At 46.5% G+C, this 24325-nt stretch overlaps 1 protein-coding gene across 1 annotated transcript; it reads left to right on the forward strand.

Annotated features, from left to right (window-relative positions):
- ezra (ezrin a) lies at positions 1–19020 on the forward strand. The gene is made up of 13 exons (XM_080513164.1): positions 1–569; positions 2432–2515; positions 5703–5798; positions 7839–8113; positions 8553–8636; positions 9958–10104; positions 11990–12086; positions 13501–13664; positions 14344–14474; positions 15898–16058; positions 16924–17016; positions 17468–17752; positions 18676–19020. Exons 1-13 carry the CDS (start codon positions 558–560, stop codon positions 18838–18840), a joined length of 1794 nt encoding a protein of 597 aa, XP_080369290.1. The 5' UTR covers positions 1–557; the 3' UTR covers positions 18841–19020.
- The last annotated feature ends 5305 nt before the right edge of the window (positions 19021–24325 follow it).

Below are 24325 nucleotides of genomic sequence, written 5' to 3' on the forward strand. Positions count from 1 at the left end.
GGTAATTGTCTCTGGGTTGAGCTGCTCCGTCACCCTAGAGGTCATTGTCTCTGGGTGGAGCTGCTCCCTCTAGGTGGAGCTGCTCCATCACGCTGCAGGTGATTGTCTCTGGGTGGAGCTGCTTCCTCTAGGTGGAGCTGCTCCGTCAATCTGCAGGTGGTTGTCTCTGGGTGGAGCTGCTCCATCACCCTACAGGCCAGTGTCTCTGGGTGGAGCTGCTCCCTCTGGGTGGAGCTGCTCCGTCACCCTACAGGCCACTGTCTCTGGGTGGTGCTGCCCCCTCTGGGTGGAGCTGCTCCGTCACCTTACAGGTGATTGTCTCTGGGAGGAGCTGCTCCCTCTGGGTGGAGCTGCTCCGTCACCTGCCTGGCCACACACTGCAGCCTCCCACGTGACGCCTGCTGGGTTCAAAGGGCAGCAGCTCCGCCCTTCGCTGCTCCTGCACAGAGCGACGCTTTCTTTATCAGGTGGAGGTCGAGCTGCGCGGCGCCACTGCACCTGGAAGCACCTGGAAGCACCTGGAAGCACCTGCTGGAGCCGTCCGCCGCTGAGCCAAGATGCCCAAAACGGTAGGAGAACCTCTGCTCTCATCGGAGAACAAACCCTGCGCTCGTCCTCTGCCGTGTTCGTCTTCGGTTCTGATTTAAAGGCGTCGGATGTTTTGCTCCGATGAGCAGGAACAGATTTTCCGCCGGAGCTTTAGTCACTGATTGAACGTCTTGAGTTTGTTCAGGCCTCAGAGGCTTCCCCCCCCCCCCAAGAGGCACAGATCTGATTTGACATTTACTCATTAACCAAAGGTAGAGTTTGACCCTCGTCACATTCCCGACTGAAACATCCAGGATCAAGTTGTTTAGCGGCTCCACCCAGCCGCCTCGCTACGCCTCAGCAGGGCGATTCCTCCATACCTCCAGCGCTGACTCAGGACTCTCGCTTCCTTCTTTCTCCGGGCCTCAGGAAGAAGGAGGCTGTGGTTCATGTTGCCGTGAAGGACTGAATGTTCTGAGTGACGGCGTTCTGCACCGTTTCCCTGAAACTGATAAGAAGTAGCAGCAGGAGCTTCGCTCCAGAGGCTCTGAGACGACGACCTCCGCTTCTTTTACAAGTCACCACAAATCACGCTGAGTCACACTTCAGAGAACATCTGGCTGCAGTCTGAAGACCTTCTGTTCAATCAAGACGTTTTCCTCCAGATGTAGTTAAAGAAGGAGATGCTTCTTCTTCTGTGGTGCCGCCGCCAGCAGTCACTGATGAGAGGCCTCAGCGGCAAACCGGGGGCTCCAGATGTTCCCTCACGCTGAAGCTCCAGATGTTCCCTCACTGTGAAGCTCCAGATGTTCCCTCACACTGTGAAGGTCCAGATGTTCCCTCACACTGGAGCTCCAGATGTTCCCTCACACTGTGAAGGTCCAGATGTTCCCTCACACTGGAGCTCCAGATGTTCCCTCACACTGTGAAGGTCCAGATGTTCCCTCACACTGGAGCTCCAGATGTTCCCTCACACTGGAGCTCCACATGTTCCCTCACACTGAAGCTCAAGATATTCCCTCACACTGTGGAACACCAGATGCTCTGACACTGTGGAATACCAGACGTTCCCTCACACTGTGGTGCTCCAGATGTTCCCTCACACTGTGGCGCTCCAGATGTTTCTTCACACTGTGAAGGCCCAGATGTTCCCTCACACTGTGAAGGTTCAGGTGTTCCCTCACGAACACCAGATGTTCTGACACCGTGGTGCTCCAGATGTTCCCTCACACTGTGGAGTTCCAGATGTTCCCTCACACTGTGGAGTTCCAGATGTTCCCTCACACTGTGGCGCTCCAGATGTTCCCTCACACTGTGGCGCTCCAGATGTTCCCTCACACTGTGGAGCTCCAGATGTTCCCTCACACTGTGGCGCTCCAGATGTTCCCTCACACTGTGGTGCTCCAGATGTTCCCTCACACTGTGGTGCTCCAGATGTTCCCTCACACTGTGGCGCTCCAGATGTTCCCTCACACTGTGGCGCTCCAGATGTGTGTCAGGGTTCAGAAACTCTCAGGCTTGATGACGTTCCAGTTTATTTTTACGACACCGGGCGTTCTCTGGAAGAACTTCATAAAACTGTTGAGTAACTGCCACAGCGACCTGCAGACCCAGGTCAGGTCCCTGTTCGTGCTGCCCAGCAGACCCAGGTGTAAGGCAGCGTAGCGGCGTCTGGGCAGCAGAGTGTTGGAACCAGCAGCCTCCGGCTCCCCCACAGTCCAAAGTCTGAGCAGATAGAGAGTAATTAAGTGATGAATCATCCTCCTCCTTCTGCTTCACAGCAACTTTGACACAAACAGTCGTTTCACCTGCAGGCTGAGTTGTTCTGCTTTCAGGGAGAAACGATGAAGGAGGCTGATCATGTGACTGATCATGTGACTGATCATGTGACCTTCTCCTGCAGGTTAACGTACGCGTCACCACCATGGACGCCGAGCTGGAGTTCTCCTTCCATCCCAACACCAGCGGGAAGCAGCTGTTTGAGCAGGTCTGCTCCTCCTGGGCTCTGGTTCTGCATCAGAGACTCACACGCACACACACACACACACACACACACACACACACACACACACACACACACACACACACACACACACACACACACACACACACACACACACACGCGCACGCGCACACGCACCACAGGAGACACTGTGGTAACCATGACCATGTGTGTTGATCTTTAGTTATTGGACTGACGGTGACCTTTGACCTGTTGACCTTATAAAGAGAGTCCCTGGGACTGACGGTGACCTTTGACCTGTTGACCTTATAAAGAGAGTCCCTGGGACTGACGGTGACCTTTGACCTGTTGACCTCGGCGCAGAAGAAGAACGTGGCTTCAGCAGGTCAGAGGGGTTTTGCAGATCCACCTTGTCAGGATCTAAAAGTTCAAAATATGAGAATGGATGCCAGTTCCAGGTTTGGACTGAAGAGCATGAGACCTAGTTCAAAAAGACACTAGTGCTCTGGAGGAGATCAGGTCCTGGGTTGAGTTCAGCTGAGTTCAGGGTGAAGCTCAAACCACATCAACGTCCAGCAGAACAAACGTTCCTGAGCCTGGATGTACCTGAAGTCTTGTCTCAGTCTGCGGTTCCACTCCTCCGCTTGTTTGTCGTCAGGGAAGATAAGAAACAGTATCGTGACGTCTGATCATTTACTGCAGAAGTCCAGGTTGGAATGTGGAGAGTATGAAGTGAGTTGGACCCAGAACAGATCCCTGAGGTTCTCCACGGCCCGGGTGTCCTTTCACACATTTCTCCATTCAGACCAACACTGGAAGTTAGAAAGTATGTCAACAGTTTTAATGGTGAGACTGTGAGGACAGAACCAGAGGCTAGAGAGTCATCCAGAAGAACCAGAACCAGAGGTCAGAGAGTGATCCAGAAGAACCAGAACCAGAGGCTAGAGAGTGATCCAGAAGAACCAGAACCAGAGGCTAGAGAGTGATCCAGAAGAACCAGAACCAGAGGCTAGAGAGTGATCCAGAAGAACCAGAACCAGAGGTCAAAGAGTGATCCAGAAGAACCAGAACCAGAGGTCAGAGAGTGATCCAGAAGAACCAGAACCAGAGGTCAGAGAGTGATCCAGAAGAACCAGAACCAGAGGCTAGAGAGTGATCCAGAAGAACCAGAACCAGAGGTCAGAGAGTGATCCAGAAGAACCAGAGAGTGATCCAGAAGAACCAGAACCAGAGGCTAGAGAGTGATCCAGAAGAACCAGAACCAGAGGTCAGAGAATGATCCAGAAGAACCAGAACCTGAGGTCAGAGAGTGATCCAGAAGAACCAGAACCAGAGGTCAGAGAGTGACCTAGAAGAACCAGAACCAGAGGCCAGAGAGTGATCCAGAAGAACCAGAACCAGAGGTCAGAGAGTGACCCAGAAGAACCAGAACCAGAGGTCAGAGAGTGATCCAGAAGAATCAGAACCAGAGGCTAGAGAGTCATCCAGAAGAACCAGAACCAGAGGTCAGAGAGTGATCCAGAAGAACCAGAACCAGAGGCTAGAGAGTGATCCAGAAGAACCAGAACCAGAGGTCAAAGAGTGACCTAGAAGAACCAGAACCAGAGGTCAGAGAGTGATCCAGAAGAACCAGAACCAGAGGCTAGAGAGTGATCCAGAAGAACCAGAACCAGCGGTCAGAGAGTGATCCAGAAGAACCAGAACCAGAGGCTAGAGAGTGATCCAGAAGAACCAGAACCAGAGGTCAGAGAATGATCCAGAAGAACCAGAACCAGAGGTCAGAGAATGATCCAGAAGAACCAGAACCTGAGGTCAGAGAGTGATCCAGAAGAACCAGAACCAGAGGTCAGAGAGTGACCTAGAAGAACCAGAACCAGAGGCCAGAGAGTGATCCAGAAGAACCAGAACCAGAGGTCAGAGAGTGACCCAGAAGAACCAGAACCAGAGGTCAGAGAGTGATCCAGAAGAATCAGAACCAGAGGCTAGAGAGTGATCCAGAAGAACCAGAACCAGAGGTCAGAGAGTGATCCAGAAGAACCAGAACCAGAGGCTAGAGAGTGATCCAGAAGAACCAGAACCAGAGGTCAGAGAATGATCCAGAAGAACCAGAACCAGAGGTCAGAGAGTGATCCAGAAGAACCAGAACCAGAGGCCAGAGAGTGATCCAGAAGAACCAGAACCAGAGGTCAGAGAGTGATCCAGAAGAACCAGAACCAGAGGCTAGAGAGTGATCCAGAAGAACCAGAACCAGAGGTCAAAGAGTGACCTAGAAGAACCAGAACCAGAGGCCAGAGAATGATCCAGAAGAACCAGAACCAGAGGCCAGAGAATGATCCAGAAGAACCAGAACCAGAGGCTAGAGAGTGACCTAGAAGAACCAGAACCAGAGGTCAGAGAGTGACCTAGAAGAACCAGAACCAGAGGTCAGAGAGTGATCCAGAAGAACCAGAACCAGAGGCTAGAGAGTGACCTAGAAGAACCAGAACCAGAGGCTAGAGAGTGATCCAGAAGAACCAGAACCAGAGACTAGAGAGTGATCCAGAAGAACCAGAACCAGAGGTCAGAGAGTGACCTAGAAGAACCAGAACCAGAGGTCAGAGAGTGACCTAGAAGAACCAGAACCAGAGGTCAGAGAGTGATCCAGAAGAACCAGAACCAGAGGCTAGAGAGTGATCCAGAAGAACCAGAACCAGAGGTCAGAGAGTGACCTAGAAGAACCAGAACCAGAGGTCAGAGAGTGACCTAGAAGAACCAGAACCAGAGGTCAGAGAGTGATCCAGAAGAACCAGAACCAGAGGCTAGAGAGTGATCCAGAAGAACCAGAACCAGAGGTCAGAGAGTGACCTAGAAGAACCAGAACCAGAGGTCAGAGAGTGACCTAGAAGAACCAGAACCAGAGGTCAGAGAGTGACCTAGAAGAACCAGAACCAGAGGTCAGAGAGTGACCTAGAAGAACCAGAACCAGAGGTCAGAGAATGATCCAGAAGAACCAGAACCTGAGGTCACAGATCGATCCAGAAGAACCAGAACCAAACCTCCAGAACCTGCCGCCATCAAAATGTCTCCACAATCTTTAACTTCAGCGTTTTTTCCTCTAATTTAATCTGAGAAAAGGCGACTGGACATGAACTCAACATTAACGAGTCGAAGCCCAAAGGCAGCAGTTCTGCTGATGATCATTGACTGGTTGTGACGTTGTGGTTCTCTCCAGGTGGCCCGGACCATCGGCCTGCGGGAGACCTGGTTCTTCGGGCTCCTGTTTCTGGACAACAAGGGTGCCTACACATGGTTGAACTCTGACAAGAAGGTAATCTATTATTGCTATTATTAGTATTATTATTGTTATTTATATTTATATGCTTAAATCATTAAAACAAGTTTGTAAAAATGAAACCAGACATGAACGAGTTCCCTTGATAAACGAACAATGACTTCCCGAGAGTCACATGTTCTCATTATTTATAAAAAGCCTCCCTAAATACACATTTCCCATCACAACTCCAGTCACCTAAACCAAACCCAGCGTTCATTTAAGACGTTTGACCGACGGTGTGACTGTAGAATCAAACCAACAATGAAGGACGTCCAGAAGGTTGATTCATGTGGGACAGCGGCAGAATCTTGGATTCGTTTTAACACGTTTCTATAAATGTTTTGTTTCATGTTCTTTCAATTAGTTTCTTCCACATTCCGTCTTTTCTTTTCCTCGGTGTCGCTCTGCTGTGATGAACTTCCACCGCAGCATTCTATTTCATTCTATTTCATTCTATTTCATTCTATTTCATTCTATTTCACTCTTTCATTCTATTTCATTCTATTTCATTCTATTTCACTCTATTTCATTCTATTTCATTCTATTTCATTCTATTTCATTCTATTTCACTCTATTTCATTCTATTTCATTCTATTTCATTCTATTTCACTCTATTTCATTCTATTTCATTCTATTTCATTCTATTTCATTCTATTTCACTCTATTTCATTCTATTTCATTCTATTTCATTCTATTTCATTCTATTTCATTCTATTTCATTCTATTTCATTCTATTTCACTCTATTTCATTCTATTTCATTCTATTTCACTCTTTCATTCTATTTCATTCTATTTCATTCTATTTCACTCTATTTCACTCTATTCCATTCTATTTCATTCTATTTCATTCTATTTCACTCTATTTCATTCTATTTCACTCTATTTCATTCTATTTCATTCTATTTCACTCTATTTCACTCTATTCCATTCTATTTCATTCTATTTCATTCTATTTCACTCTATTCCATTCTATTTCATTCTATTTCATTCTATTTCACTCTATTTCATTCTATTTCACTCTATTTCATTCTATTTCATTCTATTTCACTCTATTCCATTCTATTTCATTCTATTTCATTCTATTTCATTGTATTTCTTTCTGTTTCATTCTATTTCATCTATTTCATTCTATTTCACTCTATTTCATTCTATTCCATTCTATTTCATTCTATTTCACTCTATTTCACTCTATTTCATTCTATTTCACTCTATTTCATTCTATTTCATTCTATTTCATTGTATTTCTTTCTGTTTCTTTCTATTTCATCTATTTCATTCTATTTCATTCTATTTCATTCTATTTCATTCTATTTCATTCTATTTCACTCTATTTCATTCTATTTCATTCTATTTCATTCTATTTCATTCTATTTCACTCTATTTCATTCTATTTAACTCTATTTCATTCTATTTCACTCTATTTCATCCTGTTTAATTTTATTTCATTCTATTCCGTTCTGTTTCACTCTATTTCATTGTATTTTTTTCTGTTTCATTCTATTTCACTCTATTTCATTGTATTTCTTTCTGTTTCATTCTATTTCACTCTATTTCATTCTATTTCACTCTATTTCATTCTATTTCACTCTATTTCATTCTATTTCATTGTATGTCTTTCTGTTTCATTCTATTTCATTCTATTTCATTCTATTTCACTCTATTTCATTCTATTTCATTCTATTTCATTCTATTTCTTTCTGTTTCATTCTATTTCACTCTATTTCATTCTATTTCACTCTATTTCATTCTATTTCACTCTATTTCATTCTATTTCATTGTATGTCTTTCTGTTTCATTCTATTTCATTCTATTTCATTCTATTTCTTTCTGTTTCATTCTATTTCATTGTATTTCTTTCTGTTTCATTCTATTTAACTCAATTTCATTCTATTTCATTGTATTTCATTCTGTTTCATTTCTGTGTTATTATCTGTTCATGGTGAGTTTACTCAGCCGGTCCCCTGGTGGTGCTGGAGGTTCTCTGAGGTTCTCTGAGGTTCTCTGACCTGCCCCCCCCCCCCCCCCCCGGTGCAGGTGATGACTCAGGGCATGAGGCGAGAGACGCCCCTGAAGTTCCAGCTGAAGGTGAAGTTCTACCCGGAGGACGTGACGGAGGAGCTGATCCAGGACGTCACCCGGAGGCTGTTCTTCCTGCAGGTGAAGGAGAACGTCCTGCAGGAGGACGTGTACTGTCCCCCGGAGACGGCCGTGCTGCTGGCGTCCTACGCCGTGCAGGCCAAGTACGGGGAGTACAACCAGCTGGTGCACAACTCCGGCTACCTGGCCGCGGAGCGCCTGCTGCCCAAGAGGTGAGCCGGGCCCCCCCCCCCCCACTCCTCACCAGGTCACACAATATAGCAAAAATAACCTTTTTCTTACAGTTCAACAGTTACAGTCATTTAAAAAAAAAAAAAAAATTTCATCGTCTCTCAGAATTTTCTCTTTGTACATTTTCTTAAATTTGTAAACATTTAAACATTTAAATTCCACACTTAACGAGTTCCACAGTTTTACTCCATGAACAGATGGACGTTTCTGTTTCAACGACGTCGTGCAAACATTTGTTCTGAAAATCATATTTTCTCGTCTGGCGAACGGTTTGTGCAACAAGCAACATTCCAATAGAGGTTTGACGGACAGTGAAGTTTCAAGTGAAAACGCGTTTTCCCAGCAGAAGTTCAGTGTGTGAGTCAGTGGAAGAGCAGGATGAGGACGTTTCCTGTCTCTGACGGCTCGTCTGTCCTCCAGGGTGATGGAGCAACACAAGCTGAGCAAGGAGCAGTGGGAGGACCGGATCCAGGTCTGGCACAACGAGCACGGAACCATGCTGAAGTACGTGACGCCTGATGGGTGGAGAACGTCCTCCGTGCTGCTAACGGCAACACATAGAGAAATATTAGCTTCAAGTCTGAACCTTTCAGGAGGGAGGTTCACCTGAAAACTAGGATTTGATAAAGAGTTGAACTGGAGCATATGATCTGTTTCTGTCTGTCCTGCGGTGGTCTGTCTGGTGTGTTTCTGTTGGTCCTGCGGTGGTCTGTCTGGTGTGTTTCTGTTGGTCCTGCGGTGGTCTGTCTGATGTGTTTCTGTCTGTCCTGCGGTGATCTGTCTGGTGTGTTTCTGTCTGTCCTGCAGTGGTCTGTCTGATGTGTTTCTGTCTGTCCTGCGGTGGTCTGTCTGGTGTGTTTCTGTCTGGCCTGCGGTGGTCTGTCTGGTGTGTTTCTGTCTGTCCTGCGGTGGTCTGTCTGATCTGTTTCTGTCTGTCCTGCGGTGGTCTGTCTGGTGTGTTTCTGTCTGTCCTGCGGTGGTCTGTCTGGTGTGTTTCTGTTGGTCCTGCGGTGGTCTGTCTGGTGTGTTTCTGTTTGTCCTGTGTTGGTCTGTCTGGTGTGTTTCTGTCTGTCCTGGGGTGGTCTGTTTGGTGTGTTTCTGTCTGTCCTGCGGTGGTCTGTCTGGTGTGTTTCTGTCTGGCCTGCGGTGGTCTGTCTGGTGTGTTTCTGTCTGTCCTGCGGTGGTCTGTCTGATCTGTTTCTGTTTGTCCTGCGGTGGTCTTTCTGATCTGTTTCTGTTTGTCCTGCAGTGGTCTGTCTGGTGTGTTTCGGTTTGTCCTGCGGTGGTCTGTCTGGTGTGTTTCTGTTTGTCCTGCGGTGGTCTGTCGGGTGTGTTTCTGTTTGTCCTGTGTTGGTCTGTCTGGTGTGTTTCTGTCTGTCCTGGGGTGGTCTGTCTGATGTGTTTCTGTTTGTCCAGCGGTGGTCTGTCTGGAGTGTTTCTGTCTGTCCTGCGGTGGTCTGTCTGGTATGTTTCTGTTTGTCCTGCGGTGGTCTGTCTGGTATGTTTCTGTCTGTCCTGCGGTGGTCTGTCTGGTGTATTTCTGTCTGTCCTGCGGTGGTCTGTCTGGTGTGTTTCTGTTTGTCCTGTGGTGGTCTGTCTGGAGTGTTTCTGTCTGTCCTGCGGTGGTCTGTCAGGGTAAATTTCAGCTTTTGCCTCATTGAGCTCCAACTTGTTGCTTTGTTTACTTGTAAAGTGGATCTGATGACGATGAGGATGATGAAGGTTGAAGGTTGAAAGCAGTGACAGACAGACGACACTCAGGAAGGAAGGTCTTTTCATCTCAGTGGTTCTAATGAACGTTCCACTCCACTGTGTGATCAATCAGGGAAGAAGCCATGATGGAGTTCTTGAAGATCGCTCAGGACCTGGAGATGCACGGCATCAACTACTTTGAGATCAAGAACAAGAAGGGTTCCGAGCTGTGGCTGGGCGTCGACGCCCTGGGACTCAACATCTACGGGAAGGAGGACAAGTACGTCTGTTGTTCTGTTGTTCTCTACACAGTGTTCTGTTGTTCTGTTGTTCTCTACACGGTGTTGTTCTATTGTTCTTTTGTTCTCTACACGGTATTCTGTTGTTCTCTCCTCAGTGTTGTTCTGTTGTTCTCTCCTCAGTGTTGTTCTGTTGTTCTCTCCTCAGTGTTGTTCTGTTGTTCTCTCCTCAGTGTTGTTCTGTGTTCTCTCCATAGTGTGTTCTATTTTTCTGTTGTTCTCTCCCCAGTGTTGTTCTGTTGTTCTCTCCATAGTGTGTTCTATTGTTCTGTTATTCTCTCCTCAGTGTTGTTCTATTGTTCTGTTGTTCTCTCCTCAGTGTTATTCTGTTATTCTGTTGTTCTGTTGTTCTGTTGTTCTCTCCTCAGTGTTGTTCTGTTGTTCTCTCCTCAGTGTTGTTCTGTTGTTCTCCCCTCAGTGTTGTTCTGTTGTTCTCTCCTCAGTGTTGTTCTGTTGTTCTGTTGTTCTCTCCTCAGTGTTGTTCTGTTGTTCTCTCCTCAGTGTTGTTCTGTTGTTCTGTTGTTCTCCCCTCAGTGTTGTTCTGTTGTTCTCTCCTCAGTGTTGTTCTGTTGTTCTGTTGTTCTCTCCTCAGTGTTGTTCTGTTGTTCTGTTGTTCTCTCCTCAGTGTTGTTCTGTTGTTCTCTCCTCAGTGTTGTTCTGTTGTTCTCCCCTCAGTGTTGTTCTGTTGTTCTCTCATCAGTGTTGTCTTATTGTTCTGTTGTTCTCTCCACAGTGTTGCTCTATTGTTCTGTTGTTCTCTCCTTAGTGTTGTTCTGTTGTTCTGTTGTTCTCTCCTCAGTGTTGTTCTGTTGTTCTCTCATCAGTGTTGTCTTATTCTGTTGTTCTCTCCTCAGTGTTGTTCTATTGTTCTGTTGTTCTCTCCACAGTGTTGTTCTGTTGTTTTCTCCACAGTGTTGTTCTGTTGTTTCCTCCTCAGTGTTGTTCTGTTGTTCTGTTGTTCTCTCCTCAGTGTTGTTCTGTTGTTCTGTTGTTCTCTCCTCAGTGTTGTTCTGTTGTTCTCTCCACAGTGTTGTTCTATTGTTCTGTTGTTCTCTCATCAGTGTTGTCTTGTTGTTCTGTTGTTCTCTCCACAGTGTTGTTCTGCTGTTTTCTCCACAGTGTTGTTCTGTTGTTCTGTTGTTCTGTTGTTCTATTGTTCTCCCTGCGGTGTTGTTCTGTTCTTCTATTGTTCTGTTGTTCTCTCCTCAGTGTTGTTCTATTGTTCTGTTGTTCTCTCCACAGTGTTGTTCTGTTGTTTTCTCCACAGTGTTGTTCTGTTGTTCTCTCCACGGTGTTGTTATGTTGTTCTGTTGTTCTCCCTGTGGTGTTGTTCTGTTGTTCTATTGTTCTGTTGTTCTCTCCATGGTGTTCTGTTGTTCTATTGTTCTGTTGTTCTGTTGTTCTCTCCATGGTGTTCTATTGTTCTGTTGTTCTCTCCACGGTGTTGTTATGTTGTTCTGTTGTTCTCTCTGTGGTGTTCTGTTGTTCTATTGTTCTGTTGTTCTCTCCATGGTGTTCTGTTGTTCTCTCCACGGTGTTGTTCTGTTGTTCTCTCCATGGTGTTCTGTTGTTCTCTCCATGGTGTTCTGTTGTTCTGTTGTTCTCTCCATGGTGTTGTTCTGTTGTTCTCTCCACGGTGCTGACGTTCAGCTCCAGTCCGTCAGTGACTCAGTCTTAGGCTCCGCCCCCTGATGACCTCATGCAGGTGAAGTGACCAGAGACAAGGGGAACGTCCGGCCGGTCAGAACTCAGTCATCGACCTCCAGTCTGTTAGAACCTCGTCGTGTTGTTTCCACAAGGTCGTCGACCGGGTTCTCGCGGCGGCGGAGTCAGCGCCGCTCTGACCCGTCTGTCCTTTCCCCTCAGACTCTCTGCCAAGATCGGGTTCCCCTGGAGCGAGATCCGGAACATTTCCTTCAATGAGAAGCGGTTCCTCATCAAGCCCATCGACAAGAGATCCCCCGTAAGTTCTGAGTCGCTCCGACCAAGACCTCCTGGAGAACCGCACCTCAGCACCACAACCAATGTTCCTCATGGATCCTGGAAATCTCTTTCGTCAGGTTCTTTAAGAACGTGAAGCTAAAATAGAATAGACTCGCATTCATTTAAAATCCATAGAACACTATTCTATTTCTCCAGCTTCTATTCAGACTCCAGACAATTTCCAACTTTAATAGGAAAGTCTAAAGCAAATCAATTGATCCTTTCTGGGATTAGATTATACAACCAGATTGAATGGATGGATTATTGGGATAGATTGTTAGATTATAGGGTTAGAGTAATAGACTACAGGGTTAGATTAATAGATTATAGGGTGAGAGTAATAGATTACAGGGTGAGATTAATAGATTACAGGGTTAGATTGATCGATTATAAGGATAGTTTCATACATTATAGGGAAAGATTAATTGATTATGGGGCTGGAATAATCAATTATAGGGTTGGATTAATAGATTATAGGGTTAGATTAATCGATTACAGGGTTAGATTAGTTGATTATAGGGATAAATTAATAGATTATAAGCATAGATTAATCAATCATAGGGTTAGATTAATTGATTATAGGGTTAGATTAATTGATTATAGGGATAAATTAATAGATTATGGAGTTGGATTAATCAATTATAGGGTTAGATTAATCGATTATAGGGTTAAATTAATAGATTATAGGGATAGATTAATCAATTATAGGGTTAGATTAATAGATTATATGGATAGATTTATAGATTAAAGGGTTAGATTAATTGATAATAGGGATAGATTAATAGATTATGGCATTGGATTAATCAATTATAGGGTTAGATTAATAGATTATATGGATAGATTTATAGATTAAAGGGTTAGATTAATTGATAATAGGGATAGATTAATAGATTATGGCATTGGATTAATCAATTATAGGGTTAGATTAATAGATTATAGGAATAGATACATAGAAAATATGGTTCACAGTAGAAAACAAATTAAATAGACCAAATATATGTGACATTTTAACACATCGTATTTAAACACATTTACTTATTCCTTTAATTTATGAAGCAAAGTCCCCAAGCAAGTTTCCTCGTTGTGTGTGTATTATCGTGTAACATTATTGTGTAATATTATTGTGTGTGTATTATCGTGTAACATTATTGTGTAATATTATTGTGTTTGTATTATTGTGTAATATTATTGTGTAAGTATTATTCACGGTTTGCACAGTGAGTCACAGCAGCTCACTGCCTAATCGTTTCAGGTAGAATTGACTCACTTCCTGGAGTAAAAGCATTGGTGTGTGTTTGATGACCCCTGGACAGGCTGTACGGGGGGGGGGGGGGGGGGGGCTGTACACAGGCGCCATGGGGGGAACCGTGCTGAGGTGTGTGTTTCCCCCGCAGGAGTTCATCTTCTACGTTCCCCGGCTGCGTGTGAACAAGAACATCCTGCAGCTGTGCATCGGGAACCACGAGCTTTACGCTCGGCGCCGCAAACCTGACAGCATCGAGGTGCAGCAGATGAAGGCCCAGGCCAAGGAGGAGCGTCTGCACAAGCAGATGGAGAGGTAGGAGGAGGAGGAGGAGGAGGAACCCCTCTCTCTCTCCCTCACTCACTCCCTCCCTCCTTCCATCCCTCCCTCCTTCCCGCCTTCCCTCCCTCCTTCCATCCCTCCCTCCTTCCCTCCTTCCCTCCTTCCCTCCCTCCTTCCATCCCTCCCTCTCTCTCTCCCTCACTCCTTCCCTCCCTCCTTCCCTCCTTCCCTCCCTCCCTCCTTCCCTCCCTCCTTCCATCCCTCCCTCCCACCCTCCCTCCCTCACTCCCTCCTTCCCTCCTTCCATCCCTCCCTCACTCCCTCCGTCCCTCTCTCCTTCCCTCCTTCCATCCCTCCCTCACTCACTCCCTCCTTCCATCCCTCCCTCACTCCCTCCGTCCCTCTCTCCTTCCCTCCTTCCATCCCTCCCTCTCTCCCTCCCTCTCTCACTCCCTCCTTCCATCCCTCCTTCCCTCCTCCCTCCCTCCTTCCCTCCCTCCCTCCCTCCCTCCCTCCTCCCTCCTTTCCTCCTCGCTCCCTCCTTCCCTCCCTCCCTCCTTCCCTCCTTCCTTCCCTCCCTCCCTCCCTCCCTTCTCCCCATTCCCTCCCCCCTCCCTCCTTCCCTCCCTCCCTCCCTCCCTCCCCTTCCACCCCCCCCCCCCCCCCCCCCCCTCCACGGTGACAGTGTGTGAACCTGAGCCTCTGTCTGCAGGGACCGTCTGGAGAACGAGAAGAGGAAGAGGGAGACCATCAAGAGAGAGAAAGACGAGATGGAGAGAGAGAAGCAGGACCTGGTGATGAAGCTGTACGAGTACGAAGAGTCCACCAAGAGGGCCGAGAGAGGTGCTCACACACACACACACACACACACACACACACACACACACACACACACCACACGCACACACACACTTTCACTAACACTAACCCTAACTTCTACTGACTGTGTTCTACTGACTGTGTTCTACTGACTGTTCTACTGACTGTTCTACTGACTGTTCTACTGACTGTTTGTGTTCTACTGATTGTGTTCTACTGACTGTGTTCTACTGACTGTGTTCTACTGATTATTTGTGTTCTACTGACTGTTTGTGTTCTACTGACTGTGTTCTACTGACTGTTCTACTGACTGTTTGTGTTCTACTGACTGTTTATGTTCTACTGACTGTGTTCTACTGACTGTATTCTACTGATTATTTGTGTTCTACTGGCTGTGTTCTACTGACTGTGTTCTACTGATTATTTGTGTTCTACTGATTATTTGTGTTCTACTGACTGTGTTCTGCTGACTGTGTTCTACTGATTATTTGTGTTCTACTGATTATTTGTGTTCTGCTGACTGTGTTCTACTGATTATTTGTGTTCTACTGATTATTTGTGTTCTACTGACTGTGTTCTACTGACTGTGTTCTACTGATTATTTGTGTTCTACTGACTGTGTTCTACTGACTGTGTTCTACTGACTGTTCTACTGACTGTTTGTGTTCTACTGACTGTGTTCTACTGACTGTTCTACTGACTGTTCTACTGACTGTTTGTGTTCTACTGACTGTGTTCTACTGACTGTTTGTGTTCTACTGACTGTGTTCTACGGACTGTGTTCTACTGATTATTTGTGTTCTACTGATTATTTGTGTTCTACTGATTGTGTTCTACTGACTGTGTTCTACTGACTGTGTTCTACTGATTATTTGTGTTCTACTGACTGTGTTCTACTGACTGTGTTCTACTGATTATTTGTGTTTGTTCTACTGACTGTGTTCTACTGACTGTGTTCTACTGACTGTGTTCTACTGATTATTTGTGTTCTACTGACTGTTCTACTGAGTGTGTTCTACTGACTGTGTTCTACTGACTGTGTTCTACTGATTATTTGTGTTCTACTGACTGTGTTCTACTGAATGTGTTCTACTGACTGTGTTCTACTAACTGTGTTCTATTGACTGTGTTCTACTGACTGTGTTCTACTGATTATTTGTGTTCTACTGACTGTGTTCTACTGAGTGTGTTCTACTGACTGTGTTCTACTAACTGTGTTCTACTGACTGTGTTCTACTGACTGTGTTCTACTGATTATTTGTGTTCTACTGACTGTGTTCTACTGACTGTGTTCTACTGATTATTTGTGTTCTACTGACTGTGTTCTACTGAGTGTGTTCTACTGACTGTGTTCTACTAACTGTGTTCTATTGACTGTTCTACTGCCTGTTGACGGTGTTGGTAGTTTATTCACGGTGGGCCCCGGTAACGTTCCGTTGTTCCACAGACCTGCAGGAGCAGCTGGAGCGGTCCATGAGGCTGGAGGAGGAGAGGAGGAGGGCGGAGGAGGAGGCCGCCCGGCTGGAGGTGGAGAGGGTGGAGGCCATCTTGGCCAAGGAGGAGCTGGCCCGGCAGGCGGAGGAGCAGATGAGGAGCCAGGAGCATCTGGTGGGGGAACGTTCCTCTGGGTTCTGCTGACAGCAGCTGTGCTTCCTGACTCACCTGGGTTCTTCACCTGGGTTCTCACCTGTGTTCTTCACCTGTGTTCTCACCTGTGTCCCTCACCTGTGTTCTTCACCTGGGTTCTAACCTGTGTTCTCACCTGTGTTCTTCACCTGGGTTCTTCACCTGGGTTCTCACCTGTGTTCTCACCTGTGTTCTCACCTGTGTCCCTCACCTGTGTTCTTCACCTGGGTTCTCACCTGTGTTCTCACCTGTGTTCTTCACCTGTGTTCTTCACCTGGGTTCTCACCTGTGTTCTCACCTGTGTTCTTCACCTGGGTTCTCACCTGTGTTCCTCACCTGTGTTCTCACCTGGGTTCTCACCTGGGTTCTCACCTGTGTTCTTCACCTGGGTTCTCACCTGTGTTCTCACCTGTGTTCTTCACCTGTGTTCTTCACCTGGGTTCTCACCTGTGTTCCTCACCTGTGTTCCTCACCTGTGTTCTCACCTGTGTTCTCACCTGTGTTCTTCACCTGTGTTCTTCACCTGGGTTCTCACCTGTGTTCTCACCTGTGTTCTCACCTGGGTTCTCACCTGTGTTCTTCACCTGTGTTCTCACCTGTGTTCTTCACCTGTGTTCTTCACCTGGGTTCTCACCTGGGTTCTCACCTGTGTTCTTCACCTGTGTTCTCACCTGTGTTCTTCACCTGTGTTCTTCACCTGGGTTCTCACCTGTGTTCTCACCTGTGTTCTCACCTGTGTTCTTCACCTGTGTTCTTCACCTGGGTTCTCACCTGTGTTCTCACCTGTGTTCTTCACCTGTGTTCTCACCTGTGTTCTCACCTGGGTTCTCCACCTCCCCGCCTCCAGGCTGCAGAACTGGCCGAGTACAGCGCCAAGATCACCCTGCTGGAGGAGGTGAACCGGGTCAAGGAGGTGGAGGCCCACACCTGGCAGACCAGGGTGAGTCCCGGACCCCCCAGAACCGGTCCACTGGTCCTGGACCCCCAGAACCAGTCCATTAGTACTGGATCCCCAGGACTAGTACTGGGGGTCCAGTATTAGTCCACTAGTACTGGACCCCTAGAACCAGTCCACTAATCCTGGAACCAAGAAACACAACACACACTAGAGAAGAGTCCTGGACAGAGACACACACACACACACACACACACACACACACACACACACACACACACACACACACACACACACACACACACACACACACACACACACACAAACCTCCAGGCAGATTGGAGCTGTTCCCAGGGGGGTGGAGCTACAAGGCTCCACCCTCGTGACATAAAGGGTGTTTGCAGTGTTTACAGTGAACCTGATAATGTCTCTCCACCTCCTCCTCCTGCTCCACCTCCACCTCCTCCTCCTCCTCCTCCTCCTCCTCCCCCCCCAGGCCGTCAGTGTGGAGGAGAGTCTGGAGAGGACGAAGGATGAGCTCTACACGGTGAAGACGTCCTCCGTCTCAGAGGTTGCTGCTCGTGAGTCTGGCTCGTCCTCGTCCTCGTCCTCGTCTTCGTCCTCGGACAGCGAGAGCGACCATGAGCACAGCGAGGAGCACAGCGAGGAGCACAGCTCCTACAGCGCCGAGCTGCAGACGCAGGACATCGAAGACCACCGGCTGGAGGAGGAGCGCCTGACGGAGGCCGAGAAGAATGAGCGTCTGCAGCAGCAGCTCAGGGTGCGTCACGGTCACCTCCACCTTCCTGCTCCTCACACTGGTTCTCCTCCTCCACCTTCCTGCTCTTGACACGGGTCCTCCTCCTCCACCTTCCTGCTCCTCACACTGGTTCTCCACCTTCCTGCTCCTCACACTGGTTCTCCTCCTCCACCTTCCTGCTCGTCACACTGGTTCTCCTCCTCCACCTTCCTGCTCTTCACACTGGTTCTCCTCCTCCACCTTCCTGCTCTTCACACTGGTTCTCCTCCTCCACCTTCCTGCTCTGATTTTCCTGCTCCTCCCTCTTCAACTGTCTCTCACTCTGAACCTCAGGGTCTAGGTCCAGGGTGTAGCTCCAGGGTGTACGTCTAGGGTGTAGGTCTAGACGTACACCCTGGAGCTAATTAAGACCCTGGTCTAATTTCTCAGCCTCTTCATGCTTTCCTCCAGCTGTCTCCACCCAAACATTTATCCACTGCTTTTTCTCCACCCTCTCCACCCTATCCACCCCTTCCATCCTCTCCTCCCTCTCCACCCCTTCCATCCTCTCACCCACTCCACCCTCTCCACCCACTCCACCCCTTCCACCCTCTCCACCCACTCCACCCTCTCCACCCCTTCCCACCCACTCCACCCTCTCCACCCACTCCACCCATTCCACCCTCTTCACCCTCCCCACCCTCTCCACCCCTTCCCCCCACTCCACCCTCTCCTCCCTCTCCACCCTCCCCACCCTCTCCACCCAGTGCTGATCTCCAGCAGCAGCAGTTTAGAACCAGGGTTTGTTGTTTGAGAGGACGAAGGCAGACGACGTTCCTCAGAGCAGAGAACGTTCTGTGGTTTCCTGAGGATCAGTTCTCGTTGCTCCTCGGTGTGACCGTCTGACGGGCGACTCCACCCCGTGACGTAGTTTGTCAAAGTGGTGACCCCCGGCTCGTCCACAGGCCCTGAGCTGGGAGCTGGCCGGCGCCCGGGACGACAGCAGGAAGACCCAGAACGACCTGCTGCACGCCGAGAACGTCCGGGCGGGCCGCGACCGCTACAAGACGCTGCGCCAGATCCGCCTGGGCAACACCAAGCAGAGGATCGACGAGTTCGAGTCCTTGTAGAGAACCCCCACCTGCGGGGCAGCAGGTCTTCACTCCACCCCCTCCACCTCCTCCACCCCCTCAGACACCCGACTCGTCTCGCTCCAGCGGCCCAAAGTAGCCATGGCTTGATTTTAGTTCTGAAAGCTGTTCAACACTGTTTTCCTCCACAACAACAACAACAACAACAACAACAAGAAAGAAAACACGAGGAAATAAAATCAACTCATTTGACTTTGTGACGTTTTTAATGTGTCGAGCCGAAGGCGTTAATTTTACGTGTATTTAATGATGCAGCAGATGTTCTAGAATCTTCCGGCTCCGCGTCTCGTTCCTGCTCAGCCTGAGTGAAATAAAAGAGACAAACTCAATCCTGCTCCACTTTTCCTTCCTCCTCACGTTCAGTCATTCTGCTTCATGCAGAAATCACTAACCTGTGGCTTCGTGCTCCCGTTTCACAATCATTCGTTATTTACCGACTTTCTGCTTCGTTTCGCTTCGTTACGTTTGGGTTCTTGTGTGTGTCTTTTTATTTGTTGTTGTTTGGAATCGTTTTGTTTGTGCCCACACGTCCGAAATAAACTTTTCCCTTCAGTTTAATTGTTAAATCAACTCAACTTCGTTAGCGCAGCTCTTCAGTGCGTCACTATAGATCAGTGGTTTTCAACCTTTTCTGAACCAAGACACACTTTTTTCTTTGTAAAACTCTGGAGTCACACCACCACCTGAAAATGTTAAAAAGTTAAACTCTGTAGCCTCTATTAACAATATAAAGTCTTTCTCATCAAAGTTTTATCAACAGGAATCCAGTAAATCCAGAAAGCAAGGACTTTTTTTAATAGTGACTCCCTCAGTGTGAAACCTGGACCTGATGGATGAAGAGCTGAGATCCTGGTTTTCTAAAACTTCTCCATCACTGTCACTGACACAGTACTTTGATACAAGATGGTAGCAGGAGGTGGAGATGAACCACACTGACGTCTGTCACTTTACATTTCACCTGCAAAGTTCTGTGCTGCCCTCTAGTGGTGAAGAGTACTTATACATGATTACTCTGCAACACACTGTCGCTGTGAGAGCAAATGTTTTTTTAGAAAAAAATGTGAAATGGGATAATTTCCCACGGCTCAGCTGACGATCTGGAGGAAACACCAGTGTGCCGCGGCACCGTGGTTGAAAAACACTGGATTAGATGATCAAATGTTCTTCTGATCTCACTGCGTTAAACATTCGTGAGCTTTATGGTTTTATCGGTAGGCGTGGAGGCGTTACGGCAGAACTGAGACCTTTAGACCTCCAAGACGTCCCACCGGGTCCAGCGGACGTCCCGCCGGGTCCAGTGGACGTCCCGCCGGGTCCAGTGGACGTCCCGCCGGGTCCAGTGGACGTCCCACCCGGTCCAGCGGACGTCCCACCCGGTCCAGCGGACGTCCCGCCGGGTCCAGTGGACGTCCCGCCGGGTCCAGTGGACGTCCCACCCGGTCCAGCGGACGTCTGGACGTCGTTCAGGAGGTCAAGTTCCTTCACGGGTCAATAGACGACGTGTGAAATAGGAACCATGTGAAGCTCCTGGAAGAAGCAGAACGCCACTTCATCATTCTCTCACAAACACCAGGATCCGCCGCCGCTGCTTTTATTTATCAGACCGAGGTCAAAGGTCAACCCGAAGAGAGCGGTCATGCACAGGCAGTACAAAATAAATCATTACAGACAGAACGACCTTCGCCTTTTACGTCACATTTCACTTGCTTTCTCTTCTAAATTCATGAGAATCTCTTTAAAAAGAAAAGTGTTTGAACCCTGAAGCAGTGAATTTCAGGCTGAAGGAGAAAGAAACGACTCGGTTTACCTGAACGGATCATTTCACCCTCACTCACTAATGTGAAGAGACCCATTGTAACAGTGAAGACAAACATTCATCCACTCATCTCACTGTCAGAACAAGTGAAGCTGCAGGGACTCTGGTGACACAGTGAATAACAGTCAGGTTATTGTGGTGACACAGTGAATAACAGGCATGTTATGTGGTGACACAGTGAATAACAGTCGTTTTATGTGGTGACACAGTGAATTACAGTCATGTTTTGTGGTGACACAGTGAATAGCAGGTTATTGTGGTGACACAATGAATAACAGGTTATTGTGGTGACACAGTGAATAGCAGGTTATTGTGGTGACACAGTGAATAACAGGTTATTGTGGTGACACAGTGAATAACATGTTATTGTGGTGACACAATGAATAACAGTCACGTTATGTGGTGACACAGTGAATAACAGGTTATTGTTGTGACACAGTGAATAACAGTCGTTTTATGTGGTGACACAGTGAATTACAGTCATGTTATGTGGTGACACAGTGAATAACAGGTTATTGTGGTGACACAGTGAATAACAGTTGTGTTATTGTGGTGACACAATGAATGACAGGTTATTGTGGTGACACAATAAATAACAGTCACGTTATGTGGTGACACAGTGAATAACAGTCGTGTTATTGTGGTGACACAATGAATAACAGTCACGTTATGTGGTGACACAGTGAATAACAGGTTATTGTGGTGACACAGTGAATAACAGTCGTGTTATTGTGGTGACACAGTGAATAACAGGTTATTGTGGTGACACAATGAATAACAGGTTATTGTGGTGACACAGTGAATAACAGGTTATTGTGGTGACACAGTGAATAACAGATTATTGTGGTGACACAGTGAAAAACAGTCGTGTTATTGTGGTGACACAGTGAATAACAGGTTATTGTGGTGACACAATGAATAACAGATTATTGTGGTGACACAGTGAATAACAGTCGTGTTATTGTGGTGACACAGTGATTAACAGGTTATTGTGGTGACACAGTGAATAACAGGTTATTGTGGTGACACAGTGAAAAACAGTCGTGTTATTGTGGTGACACAGTGAATAACAGGTTATTGTGGTGACACAGTGAATAACAGGTTATTGTGGTGACACAGTGAATAACAGGTTATTGTGGTGACACAGTGAATAACATGTTATTGTGGTGACACAATGAATAACAGTCACGTTATGTGGTGACACAGTGAATAACAGGTTATTGTTGTGACACAGTGAATAACAGTCGTTTTATGTGGTGACACAGTGAATTACAGTCATGTTATGTGGTGACACAGTGAATAACAGGTTATTGTGGTGACACAGTGAATAACAGTTGTGTTATTGTGGTGACACAATGAATGACAGGTTATTGTGGTGACACAATAAATAACAGTCACGTTATGTGGTGACACAGTGAATAACAGTCGTGTTATTGTGGTGACACAATGAATAACAGTCACGTTATGTGGTGACACAGTGAATAACAGGTTATTGTGGTGACACAGTGAATAACAGTCGTGTTATTGTGGTGACACAGTGAATAACAGGTTATTGTGGTGACACAATGAATAACAGGTTATTGTGGTGACACAGTGAATAACAGGTTATTGTGGTGACACAGTGAATAACAGATTATTGTGGTGACACAGTGAAAAACAGTCGTGTTATTGTGGTGACACAGTGAATAACAGGTTATTGTGGTGACACAATGAATAACAGATTATTGTGGTGACACAGTGAATAACAGTCGTGTTATTGTGGTGACACAGTGATTAACAGGTTATTGTGGTGACACAGTGAATAACAGGTTATTGTGGTGACACAGTGAAAAACAGTCGTGTTATTGTGGTGACACAGTGAATAACAGGTTATTGTGGTGACACAGTGAATAACAGGTTATTGTGGTGACACAGTGAATAACAGGTTATTGTGGTGACACAGTGAATAACAGTCGTGTTATTGTGGTGACACAGTGATTAACAGGTTATTGTGGTGACACAGTGAATAACAGGTTATTGTGGTGACACAGTGAAAAACAGTCGTGTTATTGTGGTGACACAGTGAATAACAGGTTATTGTGGTGACACAGGGAATAACAGGTTATTGTGGTGACACAGTGAATAACAGTCGTGTTATTGTGGTGACACAGTGAATAACAGGTTATTGTGGTGACACAGTGAATAACAGTCGTGTTATTGTGGTGACACAGTGATTAACAGGTTATTGTGGTGACACAGTGAATAACAGGTTATTGTGGTGACACAGTGAATAACAGTCGTTTTATGTGGTGACACAGTGAATTACAGTCATGTTATGTGGTGACACAGTGAATAACAGGTTATTGTGGTGACACAGTGAATAACAGTCGTGTTATTGTGGTGACACAATGAATAACAGGTTATTGTGGTGACACAGTGAATAACAGTCATGTTACGTGGTGACACAATGAATAACAGGTTATTGTGGTGACACAGTGAATAACAGGTTATTGTGGTGACACAGTGAATAACAGTCACGTTATGTGGTGACACAGTGAATAACAGTCACGTTATGTGGTGACACAGTGAATAACAGGCTATTGTGGTGACACAGTGAATAACAGTCGTGTTATTGTGGTGACACAATGAATAACAGGTTATTGTGGTGACACAGTGAATAACAGTCACGTTATGTGGTGACACAGTGAATAACAGTCACGTTATGTGGTGACACAGTGAATAACAGGCTATTGTGGTGACACAGTGAATAACAGTCGTGTTATTGTGGTGACACAATGAATAACAGGTTATTGTGGTGACACAGTGAATAACAGGTTATTGTGGTGACACAGTGAAAAACAGTCGTGTTATTGTGGTGACACAGTGAATAACAGGTTATTGTGGTGACACAGTGAATAACAGGTTATTGTGGTGACACAGTGAATAACAGTCGTGTTATTGTGGTGACACAGTGAATAACAGGTTATTGTGGTGACACAGTGAATAACAGTCGTGTTATTGTGGTGACACAGTGAATAACAGGTTATTGTGGTGACACAGTGAATAACAGTCGTGTTATTGTGGTGACACAGTGATTAACAGGTTATTGTGGTGACACAGTGAATAACAGGTTATTGTGGTGACACAGTGAAAAACAGTCGTGTTATTGTGGTGACACAGTGAATAACAGGTTATTGTGGTGACACAGTGAATAACAGGTTATTGTGGTGACACAGTGAATAACAGGTTATTGTGGTGACACAGTGAATAACAGTCGTGTTATTGTGGTGACACAGTGATTAACAGGTTATTGTGGTGACACAGTGAATAACAGGTTATTGTGGTGACACAGTGAAAAACAGTCGTGTTATTGTGGTGACACAGTGAATAACAGGTTATTGTGGTGACACAGGGAATAACAGGTTATTGTGGTGACACAGTGAATAACAGTCGTGTTATTGTGGTGACACAGTGAATAACAGGTTATTGTGGTGACACAGTGAATAACAGTCGTGTTATTGTGGTGACACAATGAATAACAGGTTATTGTGGTGACACAGTGAATAACAGTCATGTTACGTGGTGACACAATGAATAACAGGTTATTGTGGTGACACAGTGAATAACAGTCGTGTTATTGTGGTGACACAATGAATAACAGGTTATTGT

Source organism: Blennius ocellaris, assembly GCF_963422515.1.
Source record: "Blennius ocellaris genome assembly, chromosome: 17".
Lineage (NCBI taxonomy): Eukaryota > Metazoa > Chordata > Actinopteri > Blenniiformes > Blenniidae > Blennius > Blennius ocellaris.